The sequence below is a fragment of the Buteo buteo genome, chromosome 11, assembly GCF_964188355.1.
Source record: "Buteo buteo chromosome 11, bButBut1.hap1.1, whole genome shotgun sequence".
NCBI classification, from domain to species: domain Eukaryota; kingdom Metazoa; phylum Chordata; class Aves; order Accipitriformes; family Accipitridae; genus Buteo; species Buteo buteo.
Genome location: NC_134181.1, coordinates 42,255,414 through 42,275,490, shown reverse-complemented (window position 1 = coordinate 42,275,490; position 20,077 = coordinate 42,255,414). Strand labels below are relative to the sequence as shown.

At 42.2% G+C, this 20,077-nt stretch overlaps 1 protein-coding gene across 1 annotated transcript; it reads left to right on the top strand.

The window, feature by feature from the left end:
* Position 1: 1 nt before the first annotated feature.
* Positions 2 to 6,695, top strand: SPRING1 (SREBF pathway regulator in golgi 1). Its single transcript, XM_075041840.1, has 5 exons — positions 2 to 379; positions 980 to 1,136; positions 2,433 to 2,584; positions 3,104 to 3,217; positions 4,252 to 6,695. Exons 1-5 carry the CDS (start codon positions 269 to 271, stop codon positions 4,333 to 4,335), a joined length of 618 nt encoding a protein of 205 aa, XP_074897941.1. The 5' UTR covers positions 2 to 268; the 3' UTR covers positions 4,336 to 6,695.
* Positions 6,696 to 20,077: the final 13,382 nt, after the last annotated feature.

Below are 20,077 nucleotides of genomic sequence, written 5' to 3'. Positions count from 1 at the left end.
CGGCCGGCGGAAGCGGTTGGGCCGCGCTCCCCGGGAGGCTAGGCCGGGCCCGGTGGCCGCGCCTGGGGCCGCCGCGCCGAGGCTCTCCGCCGGGCGCGTCCCGGGCTCGCTTACCTCCGCCCGCCCGTCCCTCCCGCCGGTGATGCCGGTCCTGGATCAGCGCTGCCCCCGCCGTTCCTCTCCCTCCCTGCGGCGGGCGAGCGCGGCGGCGGCGGGGGGCTGAGGGCCCAGCCCGAGGTCCCGGGGCCGGGCCGCCCGCCGCGCCGCCATGGTGCCCTGGGGAGCGGTGCTGTGGCGGCGGCTGCTGAGGAAGCGCTGGGTTCTCGGCGTCGTCTTCGGGCTCTCCCTCGTCTACTTCCTCACCAGCACCTTCAAGCAGGTCAGTGCCCTCCCCGGAGCGCGCTGGGGCGGGGGTCGGGAGGGATCGAAACATCCCAGCGTAACTTCTGTTCTTCGAGTGCTGTCGCCGAGCTCCTGGGATACGTTGCCGTAAGAATCACATCGTAGTGATTAAAAAAAGACGGGAGTTAAAAAAAGTCATGTCTGATACCGTGTTTGACGGCAATAGTGTTTTGAACCAAAACTGGGGAAAAAAAAGTTTCGAAGGGACTTGATTCTTCTGTTGTAATATCTCTTGTGAACTGTAACTCCACAAGCAAAGAACTTACAAAAGAGAAATATGTGTACCTGTGGTTATTTAATGTAATATATGCTACTTCTGTGGTTGTAGTAACCGAACTCAGCTGTGTTAGCTGATCCTTTGGTGAACTTGCATACCCCCATTTCCTGGATTACGTTGCTTTCATGCTGTGTATAGCAAAAAGTAAGCTACCGCAAGTAGTATTGTGCTTATGCCATTGACGCTCAAGTTTCCTGTAGTTTACAAATACTAGGCATTTTTAATTGCGGGGAAATCACATGGATTGGAATGGCAGAAGGAACTTGTATGTTTGGTTGCATTGCTGTCTTTTCATTGCAGGAAGAGAGGACAGTGAGAGATCGGAATCTCCTCCAAGTGCAAGAGCACGAGCAGCCGATCATGTGGAAGGTGAAGTTCAGTTCGGGAAACAGCAGTCAGCTGAGTAACCAGTGCAGGAATTCTGTGCAGGGGAAGCTCCTCATTACAGATGAACTGGGTATACTTGATACTAAGAATTTATTCTGCATATTGCAGTGTCGAATGCTGCTTTGCCTGTGTGATTGTTGATGGCACTTCCAAGTAACAACTGCTCCTTGTTAAGGCATTCTTACTGCAGAACCTCAGCTGTTGGCATTTTATCCTCAGACTGGATTAATTTTGCTGTGGCTGCAGACACTGCTGACCTGGTTCTGTGCACAGCAGGCTTGGGTCCAGCTGGACTCGGCTCAGGCACTGTACCTTATGAGTGCAGCTGCACTGTTTCCAGGACCACCTTAGATTCAAAGAACTCCAGTTACCTTTGCACAGAACTCAAACATTGAGTCCCGCTCAGCTTAGTGCAGTTGCTTGCGGAGCTACCTCTGTCTCCCGGCAGTGTATTCCTACTGTCAAATATGTTAGGGAGAGTAATCAGGGAAACCCAACTGGCCTTGCATGGAGGCAGCTCAGGACTGGTATAATTAGGGCTCAGTCACAGTTAACAACCTCATCTGACCCTTGTAAACCCAAGGATATTTCTTGCAGGTTCTCAAATTAACCACTTGTTTTAAGTGTATGGAGCCTTTCCTGCCCTGTACATATGCTTTCCCAGTGTGCTTGTTGCTCAGGCATGGGACCGTTCTTGACCAGAAATCAAGGCTGTAGGAAAACCACCACATCTTCTGTGATTTGCAGCAATGTTACATTTAGCCCTGCCTGAATTATGCTTACTGCTGATTCACTAAGGTCTCTAAAATCACAGGTATCTTTCACGGTCTAAGGCTGTGGTAGTACAGTTTCTGTAAGGACACACACTGTGGTTCTAAACTATTAAGGACTCTGCTCAACAAGGAATATTACAGCTATCCTGCATGGATAAATCTAAGTCTCTGCATATTGAACTGTAAAGAGAGTTACCCAGACACAGACCAGTTGAAAGAACGTATTTCATAGTTTTTTCCAGTATAATCATCACCAATCACCTTTCCCCTTCCAATTGCAACAATGAATTATGCCAAAAAGAAATCAGAACTTAAATATTCTGCATTTGACTACTCATACTGTATACACAGCATATTAGAGTAGGTACCTAACAGTTGTGCAGATAACACCATGCTGTTGTGAAACTCATCTCTATGTCTAAGTGTTATTTCAAAGAATTGCTAGTTAGGATTTAAGTGAAATTGAGGGGGATCATAATCTACTAAATGATGAATAAACCTTTTCTTAAGTAATGAGGTTCTTTCTATAGATTTCTACAGAATGTGCAAAGGAGTATGTCTTGCCAGGTGTTACTACTGTTTTTGTTTTTCAGGCTACATCTGTGAGAGGAAGGACCTACTGGTAAATGGCTGTTGTAATGTCAACGTGCCCAGTACAAAGCTGTACAGCTGTGACAGCTGCCTTCCCAATGGCTGCTGCAGTGTATACGAGTACTGTGTTTCCTGTTGCCTGCAACCCAGCAAGGTGCATAGACTTTCTCCTGCTTTTCAGGTGCTCTCAGCTGCTCAGGTTCCTCTGTGGTCGCTAAAAGTGCTTGTTTGTGAGGAGCTTTTTCCTTAGAGGGGACAGTCCCTTGTCTTGGATGAGGAAAGCCTGCAAGGACCATAGGGCAAGCTATAAATAAAGCTTTAAAAAATTTCATCCTTCCCACCTTTGAGAGGAAATACTGGGAGCCTTGCAAAATGTTTCAGCTTTGGGGGAATTGCATTTGCTGAAGGGAAATGATTGTAGAAAAGCTATTCCAGCCAGTATCAGTTTTGCAACTAGCACTTCCCTGTATTCTGTTAGCTTCTCTAGATTCTCTTCCTACTGCTGCGGTTCTGTGGTGTGTTAGCTTCTCAGCGCTTGCTAGAAATTAGAAGTGCTTACTATTCCTCTGATACTTGAGCTATGTAGGTTAAGGTGGGCTATGATTACTCCTTGTTCAAGTACGGCATTCGTGATTTTTTTTTCACTTTGTCTTGTTTTTTACTAACCACTTAGCAACATCTTCTGGAACGTTTCTTGAACCGGGCAGCTATTGCTTTCCAAAACCTCTTCATGGCAGTGGAAGATCACTTTGAGTTATGTCTGGCAAAATGTAGGACTTCATCACAGGTAAGACACAAGTACATGTCCAGGGCTCAAAAATGGAAAAATACCCCAAAAATGCCTTTGGAAAATGGGTCTTGGTCCTATGAATGGCTGGTCTGTTGTGCTTGCATGCACGTGGGCATTTTCATGAATGCTGAAGCTATGGGTGAGAGCTAATCTGAAGGCAGTCCTCTGATTTGTAAGGTGAAATAGTAATATCAGCAGTAAATGAAGGGCAGAGTGCCTATTTAGAGCAGGATGGGTTGTACGCTCTTTAGAAAAGAGGTACTTAACTAAAAAGAGACTAGCTGAGTTCAATGACTGGTAAAGATCTCTGATGTGTTCTGGGGAAGATCTCATAAGGAAGACAACCGTGTGAGTTGTTCCCACTAGCTTCAGAATGCTATTTACTTTATGGTACATTTTTAGACTTAACATATGCTGAGAATCATCTGCACAATAACTCAAAAAGTATGTTGTTAATTTTTTTTTGCTTTTTAAGAACAGAGGTGAACTTCTGTTACCCATATGATTTTATTAGAAGTTTCGATCTAAGCAAGCATCGGCCCTCTTAGAAAGTGCTGTTGGAGATGTCATGCAGCTTGAGTATTTAATATAGCAATAGGGGTGGACTGCAAACAAAGGGTATAGTTCCAAATGTCTCCAAAGTTGTTTGTTTGTTTGTTTTTTACCCGTAACATCTGAACTCTAGCTTTATCAAGAAAAATGCAAACATCTCAAGTAGCAATTTTACTATGCCTTGCTTGCTTAGGACATTTGATGATACTGCCTAAGCATATAAAATTTTTTTTGAATATTGAATCTATTCCCACCTACTTGGGTAGTCTCCTGAAAAGGAGGTTCTGGGTATGGTTTAACATTAAAGTCTATAATAGCAACTGGCTCTTATATGTTGGGAGTGCAGTGTTGTCTGACTCCAGATGATACTGTCATAAATAGAAGAATTTGGGAAAAGCTCTGGGTTTTGGCCTGCATTGAAGGGATGTATTGTTTCAATATGTGTGTATTGTTAAAGCTTCTCCTCCTCTTCCTGACAGAGTGTGCAGCATGAAAACACCTATAGAGATCCAATTGCAAAATACTGCTATGGCGAATATCCCCCAGAGCTGCTGCCTGTTTGAAAGCTGCATGATCTAAGCAACAAAGGGAAGGAACTGGAGACTCAAATCCAAAAGAGCAAGACAACAGCTGTTACTTTACAAGACCCTCAGTGTAAACGGTTTACATTGTTTCTGTACACCCAGAGGTGCACAGTGTAAGCGAGGGACTTAAGTTCTCTGGCACTGAATCTTGCTTTCTTCAGTTTGTTATGCACCTGCTTTAGAGTACTAGAGTACCGGTACTGTACTAGAGTACTAGTACATTCTTTGAATACTTTCTCTAAATTTTAGGATGCATGGAGTCAATCTAGACTATAAAACATCATAGAAAAAATATCTAATGTAGCTTTGCAGCTGTACATGGAGGTTCAGTTGTGTCTCTGCAGTCCAGAGACTTTCCAGAGTGACAGTAATTGGAGGATTTTTGCTTTTAGAGAGTAAAGCATGCTTGTTGTGCTTCTCTCTCTGGAGCACTTCTTGACATGCATGGTGTACACTACATATGTAATTATGAATTATTTATTCACTTTGTATGGATTACTAGCTGAAAGTATTGATGCTTTGCATAGCTAGTTGTTGATGCCTTTCAGTCCCTGTTTTGTTATGTCAGGTAGAAAGGACATTTTAGTTCCTGACTAAAATTGGTTGGGTTTTTTCCCTCCTTAGTCTAAAGGAATTGTATTGGGATTCGTCACTATAGTGCTTATGTTCCTCTTGGTGAGTTTAAAGAATTCAGAACTCCAATGGAGTTGTTATTTTCTCCAAGTCCCACAGCATGAGACAAGAGCAGGGATCTGCCTAGGATGGGATGTTTATTGTCTGTAAACGATTTCCTTGTTACTCTGCAACAGTTTCCTTAAGAGGAGTCTTAGTTTTGTAAACAGCTCTCTTCTAGTCCACTTTCTGACAAGAAGCACTGAAGATTTGTTAGCTTGAACTTGTTCAGGCCTTGGTTATTCAAATGTACTTAACTCCTTGGTTGTGCAGGAGGCAAAAGGGTGGGGTTGTTCTACGATTTCAGTTTAATGATGTCCTTGTGCATGAAGTAATTAGAATGTCAGAACATGGTGCAAACCCTCCTCTGAGGACAACTGTGTTGCATGAGTTCAGTTAAACTGTCATGATGGGTTTGATTTGCTGTTTGACATGCTTGCTATTCTGGAATTTTGGTCTGAGCAGAATGGCACTGGAACAGGGTTGGTTCTCTCACAATTTCTCCTAGCTTTCTAAAGTTGCAATTTAAACTGCCTCCCTCTTAAGGCCACACAACACAGAAAAAAATGGGTAGAGAACCTGTAAAATGCTGACAAAATTTGTGCTCCCCCTGCAAGTCACTGGGCGATGTCCAAGTGCTAGACAAAATTGGGCTATTCTCTATATGAAGAGCCTCATTTCTCTCTTTTTACTCCATCCATCTCCTCCGTGATTTTGATTTTGTGTATGCTTGTTTAAGCTGATACTTCCTATTCCCTGACTGAAATAAAACAATCTACAGAGGCTTTAAAAAAAAAAAAAAACAAAAAAACCAAACAACCCCGCCCCCCCCCCCCAAAAAAAAAAAAACCAACCCAAAAAACCCAACCGAAGCACAGTGGTGGAATATCCTGGTGCAAAAGATCTGTAGAATGCTATTGCAATTACGTATGATATAAACAAGAAGTAGTGTTACCAGCCATCTAATAAAATCCACTTGTATTGTTTTCATTGTTCTTTCCCAGAAGTCATCAAGTGAGATAATGGCTCTGTCAGCAGATTCTCTTGAAAATCTTGTTTTTCCAAAAGCTTAAAAGCTTTAGCATTAGCAGTTTATCCAGCTGAAAATCTGTCTCCCCTTTGCTGCCATCCTATGGCAACTTGCTGCAGCAGACATGATACAGTGTGAAGGTGCAGTGTGAGATGCTGCCTTCAGAGGGTAGCAGAGGTTACTTCTCTTTTCAGTGTTAAACAGATTCTTTACCCCTGTTCCAGCACTTCATAATTGTTTTCCTCAGGGAAGGCCATCAGGTTGGTCTATTATATCATTCCTGCTGATATGTATTCCAGCACTTTGTGGTTTTTTGCACCACAACTGATAAGATCAAGATACTGATGGCTTGCTCTTGCTTTCTTTTCCAACTTGGTATTAATTCCTTAGCAAGTGATACCAGTGCTTGAAGCGGTAATTGTAAGAAATTGTAAGAACCAACCTAATCTGGACAACTTGAGTGGGAATTTCTGGCCCCTTTCTCTCCTAGAAAAACAGAACGTGATCAGAAGTGTGTTGTGATTGTTGCCCGTTCAATGGGACAGAAACTGCATCCTCTCTCCCTGGCTGTTGAGCTGTTCAACTATTGTCTATATGATATGTTAAATCATTAAAAACTTATCTGTGTTCCAAAATAGCACCTGTTCTCATGTCTTTCCTTAAACTACCAGGCAACTGTACCAAAATGGAAGTTCGAAGAATGCAGGGGAGTGGAGAGGGACACTAACTTGAATATGTGTAATAAAGGCAAGCAAGTAGAGGCAAACAGGAAATCTATTTCATTTCAATCTAAGAAAAGAGCATGCTTCTCTCGGTGGTGTACAGAAAGATCTGGCCCTTTGCAAAAGTGGACTGATCAGGGAAAGGAATGCATACGATTGCTTCATGTTGTGAAGATATGGTGAGAAATGTCAAATCTCTGCTTCTTGGTAATAATTCTGTGTGGTTTAAGTGATGTCCATCCCTCTTGCAAAAAAGCCTGGTGATTCTGTGGTTGTCAGTGGCTGTCTGACATCTCTCTATTTGTCAGCTAAGAGACTTAGGTTGTTGACTTGTGTTTGGCAGCAGATTTAATGAGAGCACTTGATGGAGTGACTAGCTCTGCTTATCTGCACCGAGGTCAATGCTGGGGATAATTGAATGGGTTGTGTACTCCTTGATTTCTGTAGTTTACAAGAATATTAATGCTAGTGAAAAATGGTAGTGGCTGACATCTAATGAGGAACAGGTATAATATTTACTTGTACCAATTTGGAAACAGTAATCTATGGCAGAAGGGCAAAGCAGTAACTGCCATCTTTGCTGAATTTAAACTTGAGCCATTGAATGAACCTCCTGTACTGCTCCATTTGGATGTTATGTGGAGAACTGGATAACAATTATTATTGTGATGGCCTGGAGTTCTGAAAAGGCAAAAGCAGACTTCTGGCTTGAGGCCAACACTAAACAGTTGATGAGGTGGGATCATGGTTTCTGCTTTCTCAGAATCTCACTCATTGTAGTGGCAATTCTTCAGTCTCTCTCCTGTATGTGTTCAGGCTCTAATTGCTTGGAGAACTTTTTAACAATCTATATTAGGAATCAATTTCTGAATATAAAGCACTAAGGACAGCGAGTCCTAAATGTCTTTGTTCTGATATGCTTTTAAAAAGCAAATACTTTTTTTTACTTCCCTTGTCACTTAGCTGGACAGGCTTGAGCTTTAGGATTTGTTCTGTCTTGTGCTAGTCACTTAAACTGCAAACACACTAGGCCCTTTTACGTAGCACCATAATGTGATATTTGTTCTTCAGCTATTCTAGTCAAGGAGAGGTGGGGGAGGAGGTGAGAAGGAATTTTCTAACTCAGCAAGTTCCACAAAAGATGGGGTTTAGCAAATTCTTGGTGCTTTAATAACAGCCTTCTGCATTTCTTGACAGCCGGAGGCAAACAACTAACTATATGCAGAGGGGGAAAAATGCCAACTTCAAAACCTGGAGGGAATGATGGGAGAGTGCTTAATTCTTCATTTTTGATCCATGTCTAATTAAACAGGCAGTTCTATCTAATATTTTTGGTCAAATAAGGTCTGACTTGTAGCAACATGCATATTGTCTACATGATGTTTTCTATTTTCGAGGCAGTCATGGCCACAGATTTTTCTTAGAAATCATGGTTCTTAGTAGATAAGAAGCACAGGTCTTAAGCAAGAATTCTCAGGATGCCTTCAGATTGAAGCATGTTTGTTGCTGTGTTCTGCTGTTTTGCCCATGGTAAAATAACACAAAGTTGCAGAGTAGAGAAAATAAATAAATTAATTCCGGCTGAAAAGCTTGCCTTGTAGAAGAGTAGGTATTTCAATTAAGGGTATAGAAGACTACAACCTATAGTTACAAATGGAATGGGAAGCAAGTGTTAGGTTTTCCATAGATGAGATTATTCTGTTTCTAATGTTAATGGTTGAAATGAGGACCTGCAACTGATTTCTTGCCTATTTAATGGAAGCTTCCAATAAAATCCAGCTCTCATTTATCCTGTATGTTTTCTGTCTTTACAGAATAAGGCACACTAATAGGAACCAAGGTGAATGGGAATTATATGTCAATTGTCTGCATTCTGTTCCTCTCCTGCACAAAATCTGTTTAGATTTTTAGACTCCTCAGAGTAAAAAGACAATTCTACATTTGTAGTTCCTATGACTTTTGACCATGACCTCACCTGGAGCCTTTAATGTACCTATTGATATGAATAATAGCTGTCTTAGATATTAAGTATCACCATTTGAAGAAGTGCAATCAGGTTGGGTATAAGTCACAGGTGTGACATGTTTAACACTCAAAAAAAGTAGCATCCTAAACTACTGACATTATCATATGCCTAAAAATGCATCCATCAGCTGTGTAAGGTGACTGATACTGGGTACACTGTATCCACATCTTCAAACTGAAAAATGTAGATTAGTTGCAAATTACAGTTACAGACCTGCTTAGTGATAACAGTTGTGCTATCTGAGGAAATCAACATGTTCATGGATGAAAAGGATCGTAATTTACCTAAATCGCTGATGCCTTAAAAATACACATTAAACTAAGAAAAACCCAATCCTGTGCAGTAGCAAATGCATACAAAAGTATGAGCAAGCAAATGTAATATACCTCTTCTGATGCCTTTTTGTCTGCTCAGCTTCTTGTGTCAGCCTACAAGCTTACTTCTAGTGGCATGTCTCAACCGGTGTAACAGCGAGGATCAGCCAGCAGAGGTTACCACAGCATTTGGATAAAACCTGGTCTCCTCCCCAGGGAGCCAGGCTGGCAGATGGCCCTTAGAGCTGAATTTCACTTGGTGAAAGGCAGGCAAACCTACAAGTACGGAACACAAGTCATTACATTGCTCCGGGAAAACGTGTGGACTGTCTGTCTGGAATTACTCCTGCACCTTTGGCCTGGCCACCCAAATCCACAAAATAAACTTACCTTAGAGGGCTGCCTGGGCAGTCAACGGGTGCTAATGTGGGAAAATAGCCACAGTACTGGTGCAACCTGATTGACAACTGTTGTACTAAAATAATAATAATAAACCCCCGACTCTCACAGGAGGGGGAGAAATGGGGAGGATTTGCCCAGCTGCTGCTGCGTGCTGGTCAGTCATGGCGGCTCTCCTCACACCACAGGGGGAGCTGCGCTCTGACAACGCAGTTGAAAAAGGCTCCTCCCTCCGAGTCAGGCTCCGGAGGTGTGAAGGGACGCTTCTGCGGTCGAGGCCGGCGCTTCTCCAGAGCCGAGGGTCGCTGAGGAGGGCTGGTGCCACGGCGCAGGGTGAGTCCCCCCCCGCCCCGCCGTCTCCCCGCTCAGCCGCGTTTCCCGCCTTTTTCCCCTCACGTCCTCGTCCGTCCCCCTCCCCCCCGCCGCCCTTAGCTGCCCGGCTGAGGGTGAAGGGAACCTTGAGCTGAGGCGGCCGCTGTGGTAACAAAGCCGGGCCGAGGCTCTCGGACAGGACGGGACGTCGTGGCTCTCAGACCGGTCTCCTGCCATTCACAGAACTCCATAACCGTGTCCGGACCGTGGCCTTCGGCTGGAGTGTCCTCTCCCTCTCCTCTGCTGCACGGCGGTGCTGCCCGGTGGCTCCTTGGGGGTGGCTCTGACAGGAAAAAATGAAGTAAGGCAGCTTTTCGGCAGTTGAGGTGTCACGGCGAGGCGTAGCCACGCAGCTCTAATGCCTGGTGCTGCTTTGTTTTAGCAGTAGTTTTGTTTACAGTCGCTTCGAAGCTTCCCTGACCTACTACAGCTGAACAAGCCTGCTGCAGGTTTGGTTTTTTGGGTTAAAACTAACATGCACAAGGCCGTATTTTAACATGTAATTAAGTCTTAACCTCGCTGCTGCCCTGTTGTGTCCCTGGTGCTGGGAGACTTGTGGCTGCTTGTTGTGTGGGGTGTGGGGTCAGGGTCACAGCCACCTCCGCGCCCTGTGGGACAGTAGAGCCCTTCAGCCCCTCAGAGCCCAATTTTCCTCCTCCTTTTTCCCAGCCTCTCACCGCAGAGTGCTGTGCTTCTGCTTTTTAACCTCCTGCCACCCCTAAACCTGCTTCCATTTTTCTTCTCTCAGCTCAGCTCACTGACTGCTCTGGTTTCTCTCTTTCTTTTTTTTTTTTTCTTCCTTCCTTTTCTCGGGCCCCTCTATCTTTTCTCCCTTCCCCTGCTTTGCCTTGGATCTGTCTCAGCTGTAGTTACTGAAGGTTGAAATAGGATAGTAGGAATTTTCCCTCCTAGAGGAAATGTTGCTTTTCTAAGTAATGAGAGGTAGTATAGCACTCCCCCTTGCTTTTGAGATAAGAGGGCATCTCTCTACTCTTTTCTCCCCATCTCAATTTCTCTTCGCTCCCACTTTAATCTGGTGCTAGCTGTAGCTTTCTAGTGTCTCTGTCCACTTTTGCTTTGAGTATTTATGCAAAATTTCATACTGTCATGGTTGCAGTGCGTGTTAAAGGCATACCCATCCGAAGTTTTGGGAGAGAAAACTAGTGTTTCTCAGGACCTGTGCTGTTCTCTGGGCTAGGAAGCAGAGTATGAATTTTCCCATTTATGTCGCATTTGTACCTAAGAACTCTGATCTTGGACCTGGATCCCACTAGGCAAATGCATCTCAGATACATGGGTTTTGCTTTGATAAGCATACATTTACTTTTTTAGCAACAAGAGCTCTAAATCTATTTGAAAGTTATGAAAAACCTCTAGGTTGCCAAAGAAAGCACTTGCCCTAATTACAATATCCCAGCTTGCTGCCAACAGCAGATGAGGCTTGCTTGCAGGAGAAATATGACTTACGAAAAAGAAAGGTGTACATGCTATCCAATCTCAATCTTTCACTGTGAAAAGTTTATATTTAGAATTTGTTGTAATTGCCAAAATAGCACCAGCATCAGTTAAACTTTTTTTTTTTTTTTTTGAGTGGTCACTTAAAATTTTGTTATTATCTCAAAATGAGCCCAGATGAGTTGCACTCATGAACCTTCATCTCACTGTATGGAAGCCCAGCCCTATACTGAAAAGTAATTCTAAAAAAATACATAAACAACGATCTTCTCCTCTGCTTAGTGACACCTGGGAAGACTAGTTCTCAGTGTTCGACATGCTTTTTTTACTGTCCTGCTAGTTTGTAAATTCAAGTTGGGTTCTATCTGTATCATGCATATTCCTATTTATAAAAGCTTTGCAGTTGGAAGTGAGATGATTTACTGGTGATATATGAACCCAGACAGTGGTGTTGAATGCTGAGAGTTCTAACTCTAAGTGTTCAGCAATCACAAGCCAGGTCCACTCCTAACACCATAATAAATTTAAAAGTAAGTGAGAACTGTGCTTATCATCTGAAGATGGACTAATGAAGTTTCAAAGTTCTGAGTTCCTCTCTACAACTGTAGATGTTTCATTTTTCTTTCTTGTGTAAAAACTGAGGCTTCTATGTGACCACCTTACTCCAGCAGCTGCAACTGGGAAAAAAGCAACAAATATTTTAAGACCCATGAAAACATTGTAGGGGTTGGTGACTGACAGCCCTGTTATTTCTGCAAGACGAATGAAATAAAAATCAAACTTCACCCTATAAGAACTTAATTGCTTCTGTATGTAAAATGGAAATTCATTCAGGGTTTTTTTTGGTACACAAGTAATACTCAGCTACAGAAGATCTGCTAAGGAGCTGTAATTTTTATAAAGTTGTTTTTTCTGATCCTGAGTCCTACAACTAAAAAAATGGTGTGTGGGTGTGTGAGTGGAATTTCTTTGGAATTTAAGTGCTGTGAACTGGGTAAAGACTGAGAGCTTTGGACCTCATCAGGATTCTCCATGGCTTCCTGCCAGCTGGCTTTCAGGTAGGTTCCATATAAAGAGCTGATATATTCTGTCCTCAAAACCAGAGTTTGCAGTGGAAATGCTGCAGGAGACCAGGCTATTAAAACAAATTAAGCTATCTATTTGTGAGCATCAGTGAAACATTTTGTGATGTTACACTATATGCACTTGTCACAGTCCTGCCACATCAAGGTTAGAGTGAGAAGGTGACTAGCTGGCAGTCACTTAATCAAACGGAGATGTTGATTTCTCAGGTAACCCAGGCAGGGTGAGGCTTGCATGCTCCGTTGCTTTTAACAGCCAGATAATGAATATGCTTTCCAGAATTCGTGTTTCTCATAGTGGAAGCAGCAGCTGCATGTGATCTGTGTTGCTGTCAAAGGCAAGTGAGATGTAGTTAATTCAGGTCTACACAACAAAGACATATTGATCAGGGCTCTTCTTGCTATGGTTGGATATCTGCAATAACAATGACTAGGACAATGCAGCAAGCTGGGATGGGAAAACCAAATATGCTTTGTCTTAATCCAAAAAGTGAGAGGGCTTTCTACCTAGATTCACTGCTGAGCATCAGCAATTTCAGAGCAATTCTGCTCCAGTCTTCAAAGGGTCAGTAAGATACTGAAATCGAGTGAAAAGGGCACATGTAATTCGTGTCATTATAAATACACTTCATTTGTAACTGTAAGGTTAAAATCATGGATTCAGTACAAACAGCTTGCAGTGGATCAGTTCCACATGATTTAAAAAAAACCCCTATGTTTATGGTATCTGGATAAAGTTATACTGAGCTGCTTATGGAGGTACTGAATGTTGCAAGAATTATATGGAGTGGATGTATACATTATGTTTCCTCTGTTCCTTCTTTACTAGTAGTACTTGGATGTGGATGATTATGTGCTATATATTTAGTAGAGTATTGCAGTGTATTCTTTTTAGTGCAAAGCTAAAAATCCTTATATACTGGTTTTGTAATAAAAAAATTAATAATTATTTTTATTTCTGCAGAGGTACCCAACTCATTGTCTGTCTTCCCACTTTTCCTTCCTGTCAGTTTCCCTTAATAGCTGTGTCTGCTTTTCTTTTGTTCATGTGTTGTGCAGGAGAAAAATGGGCACTAACAGGTTTGCTAATTACTATAAAATTCTTCCCAGCCTTGTTCTGTTCAGATCATTCTATTAGCTAAAGTAATGGAGTGCAATGGCGTGATGGCTCTCACACTTTTCATTATATAAGGTCTTTCTGGTGCAATATGTTACTGGGATTGTCTTCTGGGCTGTCACCAATAGCTTTTGATTTTCTACACCTGCTGTTTTCTTTTATCTCAACATTCTTTTTTTGCTACGATTTTAATCCTCCTTATCTTTCCTAAATGTCTTTTGAGGGCACAGGAGTGTTAGCCCCCTGCTTTCCCAGTTTTTGCTAGGAACTAGCAGAGCTGAGTATTGGTGTGCTCAGTGTCTTGCCAGACAGTCTTCTGACCAGTATCAGTGCATTCACATCAGTGCAACAGTTCCTGTCAGTTTTAAGTTTTGCTACTATACCTAGAGGCAAGGTCTTTACCCTCACTGCATCATTTTGCTACTGACACTTATTTTTCCTTACCTATCAGTATTGTCAATGTCATCTTCTTCAGCAGTATTTACGGCAGCAGACTTTTGTCTCATCACTCTGATTATATTAGCTCCAGTGATTGTACTTTCACTTCATTACTGAAATAAAGTTAACATTAATGAGAGTCATGCAGCTAAACCTCTGCTCACCTCTCTGGAAATTTATTCTAGTGATGAAAAGGAGATGCATGTGGATCTATTTAAAAGCAACCTAGCTTTTTTCCCCCACCCACACCTAGCTACCTACCAAATTCAGTGTTAAATGAAGTCTTTTGTTATTAAGAGCTGATGATACAAAAGAATCCAAATACATTATACAACATTAACATGGACAAATTATATTGGTTAAACACTGATATATGTACTGGTCTGCTACAGAGTTCCTTTATGACCCAAGTTTCTGTGTTGCTGCTGCTTCTGGAAAGGGTTTCTCATATCTGACTCTCACAATAGATTAGCTGTAAAGCACTTGGAGGTCCTAGGGGGTATGCTAGGAAAGTTCAAGATATTATCAAGTGCAACAGTAATTGCACCTATGAATGAGATGAAGCATTGTGAGAGAGTTGGAAATTGTTTATAGAAGACACAGCAAGGCTTTGAGCTGAAAGAAGAAATATAATTTAGATAAGCAAAGTTAATGAGATAAAGGTACATGATGCATGCGCCAAGAAAAGAGACTCATGAGATCTTTTACGGATCAGAATTTGGATTTACAATAAGAGCAGTTATTTCACTACTGGTCACTTGTAGGGAAGCCATATCAGTAGAGGTGGTTTGTTTGTGGTTTTTTTTTTCTTTGTTAGTGAAAAGTTAGGGAATAAGAATTCTCTTTTTATTAAATCTTCTTGTAAGCAGCTACCTTGACGTGGCCTCAGTCCTGTCTGAGGCCACTGTCTGCTGTAGCAGCACAGGTTAACTAGAAGGATAATAATATTGACTAAAAGGAATACATCCTCTGAATCAACCTTATTGTTTGATGTTTTCCTTAAATGTTACCTCTTCATAGATGAAACTAGACTGAGCCTGGTGTAGTTTCAGAGGTCCAAAATGATTCTTGCTAAAAATTTGCATATATTTTAATGAGCTTTTATTAAAAAAAAAAAAAAAAAAGGGAGAAGTTCACCCTACACAATGTCATGAGCAAACAAACCTCCTTTGTGTCCAAAAATGTATGTCTTACTGAAAGATATCACTGGCCTGTGCGGTAAGTAGAATGTTTTAGATCCTAAGCGTTCTCAAATGCTTGCTTTAGGCTTTCAAAGAAAAAAGTAGTCCAAGAATTGCCAAAGCATGGTTGACTCAGAAGAGGAAATGCAGTATTACTGTAATGATAATCATGCTTTGACCTATTTCAGATTCCAGGGTGTAGAAGTATTTTCTCCCTTGTGCAGGTTTGTGATTTTGACCACAGAGTTCACAAGGAAGAATATGTAGACTTGTCACCAAAAGAGAAGCTTTCTAATGGGAAGACTGTTTAAGTTAGCCTTTTCAAATGTCAAAATCCTAAACAAAATAGATAAAGTTGGATAAAGGTAACCCATTACAAAGGTTGGTGAAATAACATTATCGCCCTTTGGCAGAGGGAGAAATTGAAACACAGTGTTTAGGAGACATCAGCCTTGTCAGATGATGCAGCAGGAGCGGGCTGGGGCATAGCATCTAAAACTGGGTCCTGGATTGCTGTCCTGTTCTGCCTTCTGGAGATTTCTACCTTCTCTTTCTAAGATTGCTGCTGTTGTGCCTGAAGATACCACTGACTAGTGTCTGTAGTCACAAACTGAGTATGTCAGGTTGAAATGTGCCTTATGAAATAATTCATGTTATGTTTAATTCGAGAGATTTTTACAAGACTCTATCCTAAAGCAGCTTTTCTTGTAGATGCAGAAAAATTAAATATTATCTGTATAAGCAATGTGAATGAAATAATTTTCAGCTCATGTTTCATGGTCATTCCTACTGCTCCTGCAAGCTCTCTGTTTTGAAAATAGTCTCTATCAGCTGCAGGTATTTACTTCACAGTTTGTTCTTTTTCCTTTATGTGCACATGCCCTCTTCTCCCACCTGCTTCCCAGCTTGGCTTTTCCTCATCTTGGTGCCCAGGAAATGCCAGTGTCTAGCTGAATGAGCTCTGCTATAAATCAAAGTGTCATCACTTAGCTGGTAGAAGTGATTTAATTAATGCATTGTGCCATCCCCAGAGCCTCTCCCCACCTGACTGCTAATCAACCTTCATCAGCAGGAGGAAAATGTAGCCCTTCTTAGAACTGTGCAGGAGAGACTGAAGGAAAGACAGTTAATTGCAGCTGCAGAGATCAGCCTTGTCACTTGTCTCTAATCTGTTGTCTGCTTCTTGAAATACTGCTGTCCTGGTCTCTTACAAGCCATTCTTAACTCCATTCATACACAAATTATCTAGTATTATATCAGCAATCACTTTCTGTCAGAAAATGTATTTGGCAGATGACACGTTTAAAAGCACCCTATTGTGCATGTGGGTATTGTAGCAACTTTTACAGCCTGAGTACAGTTTTAGCTGGAATGAGCAGTTTATACATAAACATTTCTGCGTACCGTAGATGTACTTCATAGGTGGTGCTGTGCAGTTAATACTGAGGATCACTGAGCCAAAAATGGTCATGCCAGTATGGAATTACAGGGCTGATGTTGTTAGCAAGTGTTACCCTTTGTCAGCTGCTGAATAAATAGCTGATGATTTTATCTCAGGCATGTATGTATCAAAGTGATAACTTCTGTGCAAGCCAGAGCACTTGTCTGTTTCAGTTTGATGGCTTCCAGGACTTAGGGCAGGATCTGTGGTAATGGGAGTCTCAGCCTCCATTTATTGGATAACGTGAATATAAGAATTTCGTAGAATTGTAGAATCACGTTTGGGTTGGAAAGGACCCTAAAGATCATCTAGTTCCAACCCCCTGCCATGGGCAGGGACACCTTCCGCCAGACCAGGTTGCTCAAAGCCCCATCCAACCTGTCCTTGAACACTGCCAGGGATGGGGTAGCCACAACCTCTCTGGGCAACCTGCTCCAGTGCCTCACCACCCTCACAGGGAAGAACTTCCTTACATCTAATCTAAATCTATCCTTTTTCAGTTTAAAGGCATCATCCCTTCTCCTGTCACTGCATGCCCTTGTAAAAAGTCCCTCCCCATCTTTCCTGTAGGTCCCCTTTAGGTACTGGAAGGCTGCTATGGGGTCTCCCTGGAGCCTTCTCTTCTGCAGGCTGTACAACCCCAACTCTCTCAGCCTGTCCTCATAGGAGAGGTGCTCCAGCCCCCTGATCATCTTTGTGGCCCTCCTCTGGACCTGCTCCAACAGGTCCATGTCTTTCTTATGTTGGGGGCCCCAGAGCTGAAGGCAGTACTGCAGATGGGGTCTCATGAGAGCGGAGTAGAGAGGGAGAATCGCCTCCCTCGACCTCCTGGTTGATTTAGGGAGTGTTGTATTTATGACTATTCATAGTTATATAGGTAATCAAGATAAATATGGAAAACAGCACTTGTGGGAAGCAGTGTTTTTTCTGGTAGCTAGAATAGAGAACTGAGAGTCAGGATTTCTCCTTTCTAGGCTTGACCACTTCCAAGTTGCCAGATGACCATGAGAAAGACACTCAACTAGTTTTATCTAGGTTTGCCCCAACTATACTGTTTGCTAGAGAAGGATATATTGTACTTATGATAGGACACACTCTGCCCTCTCTTCAAATATCCAGTGCTACTTAAGCAGATGGGCCTGCACCGCCTTCTGTGGGGATCAATGAGACTCATCAGTAAGATGAACAGCAGTGCACCCAGAGTTGCTTTAAGGTCCGTAGGCTGTTGGGATGACAGAAGTTCAATAATGATAATTTCAGCCTTAATACTGCAGGTATTAGGGAGTACCTCTCTAATTCTAGAGCCTAAGATGGTGTCTCAATGTGGCTTTGGGGTGAGCTTTTGAGGGCAGTGGGAGAAGAACTTGGCCCCCACTAACTCTCAGTGTGGACTAAAAACTGCCAGAAGCTGTAGGATGTGTGAGTTGGGCCACAACGGGTCATTTTTAAATATCCCACACCACCTTATGATGGTGCCACATGGCCTCCTGTATCAAGCACACTCTCAGCCTTTTATCCTTACTGGGAGGGCCTGCTGCACTGTTAGCCAAACACACTGCTTCATCCTGTTCCTCAACCTGTCTTGTGACAAACAATACAGATGAGTCAGCTACAAGCTCTGTGCAATGACACTAATTCAGTCCCATCTCTGCATCGTCGCATGTTGCATGAGACGGGTGCCCTGAGCCACAGCCTCAAGGCTGGGTGCTCTGCAATCTGACCAAGGTAATTACCATTATGGTTAAGCAGCTGTTTCCTTTGTAAGTCCATAATTTTGAGGGTTCATTACATGGACATAAAAGTCCTCTCCAGGCAGAGATTTGGCAGACAAAGCCTAGCCAGGGAGCTGTTTAATCATTTGTTAGTTTGTTTATTTTTGCATCTGTTGGGCAATTCTTTTGGTATTTTGTATACAAGGCAGCAAAAGATACAACTGCAATAATTTTCAGTTGCTTACCATTAAGGTCTTAATTGATCTTTATTTTGCTATTGGTCACTTATGATTTATTTGAAGAAATAAATGTATATTACTATATTAAAAGTGTTTACTCTGCAGTATTCAAATAACAGCTTTTTCTGACACTTCGCTGATTTCCTTGTTTAATCTGTGTGCTTTGTTTTACTTAATTCCCACAAACTCCGCTGCTCTGCGATTGCTTATTGCTGGTTCTGTTGTTTTATGCTAGGGTACTCTGTAGAGTGGTAGACAAAGACAGTGTCCACTGCATAGCTTTGCTGCTATTTTTGTTCTTTCCCCAGCTTTTTTTGACAGAACTGAAAATCTGGAACCAAGCTGCATAAATCTCTTATCTTTTTGGTGATTTAAATTGGGAAAAACTTTTAAGGTAGTGGAGTTACTGTAATTTTATCCCAATGCAACTAGTAACAGAGTTTGTGCCTATTGAGGAATTGTTTTTTAGGAAATGCTGTTGAACATAACACCTGTAAATTTGACCTCTGACGGGAACTGTGTCCTCAGGCTTTCTAATATTCCACAACATCCCTTATTCCTACTGTTTAAACCACACCTGAGCTAATCTAAAGGCGAAATGCACTGATACTCATAGCAACCAATGCCAAATAAAAGTGTCTTCCTTTGTAGGATTTTCTTGGGGCATAAGACTGAGTAGCTGGCCTTGTAGGGATTATGCTGCAGGTGAGTGAATGGAGCCATTCTTTAGCAGATAGTTGGATACCAGTGAATCTTGTTGCTGGCAAGATGCTGAGCTTATAAGTGCAACACCTGTGGTTTTTTCCTCTTAAGAAGCCTTGACAGTATCTGATGACTTAAATCTGAGCTGTCATCTGGCCAGTTTTCATCTTGCATTGAAAAATATTTTAATGAACTCCTTTGCAGAGGGGAAAGGAGCTGTGAGTATGTTTTCATCTCACACTTCTAGTTCATTTTAGCACTCTAACAGTCCTGTCTCTGCACTGAGCAGGTCACAGAATCAGGAGATACATACTGCATTAACTGTGCCACCCTCTAAACTAGGAATGTCACCTTTTGTGAGCCTGGACAATATCATAAGGAAAGATTGTACTTTCTGTCCAAGTGTTAGGTGCAAAGAAGAGGAAAAGTACATCGTTACCCTCACTGCCTTTAGACAGGAACAGCATGACTAGACTTGCATGACCAGAAGATAGTGTGCGAAGGATTGCAGAGCTTTGGGTATGCGTGCCTCAGCCTTCTGCATGCTGTCAGACCTCTTCAGCTGTGTCTGGTCCTCCTCTGCTAACACCTCATGAAAATTGGCTGTTACATGGGAGAGCAAAGCTTGTGTTTTTAGAACAGACAGACCAAAATTCTGTTATTGGTCTTACGACAAATAGGGTGTTAACCAGGAAGTTCGTAAGGACTTAATAATTCATTTGTCTATGTAAAAATGTCTCATCAAAAGCTTTCTATCCTTTTATCCCCAAGAAAATTGCTTTTTGATGGTATGAAAATGCTAAAAGAGAAAGTCAGTTT

What these genes read in the sequence shown, in the direction of transcription:
- SPRING1 (XM_075041840.1), top strand. Translation starts at nt 269, where the DNA reads ATGGTGCCCTGGGGAGCGGTGCTGTGGCGGCGGCTGCTGAGGAAGCGC. An exon ending in GTTGCCTGCAACCCAGCAAG is followed by an intron (nt 2,585 to 3,103) that starts GTGCATAGACTT and finishes CTAACCACTTAG; the next exon opens with CAACATCTTCTGGAACGTTT. An exon ending in AATGTAGGACTTCATCACAG is followed by an intron (nt 3,218 to 4,251) that starts GTAAGACACAAG and finishes TCTTCCTGACAG; the next exon opens with AGTGTGCAGCATGAAAACAC.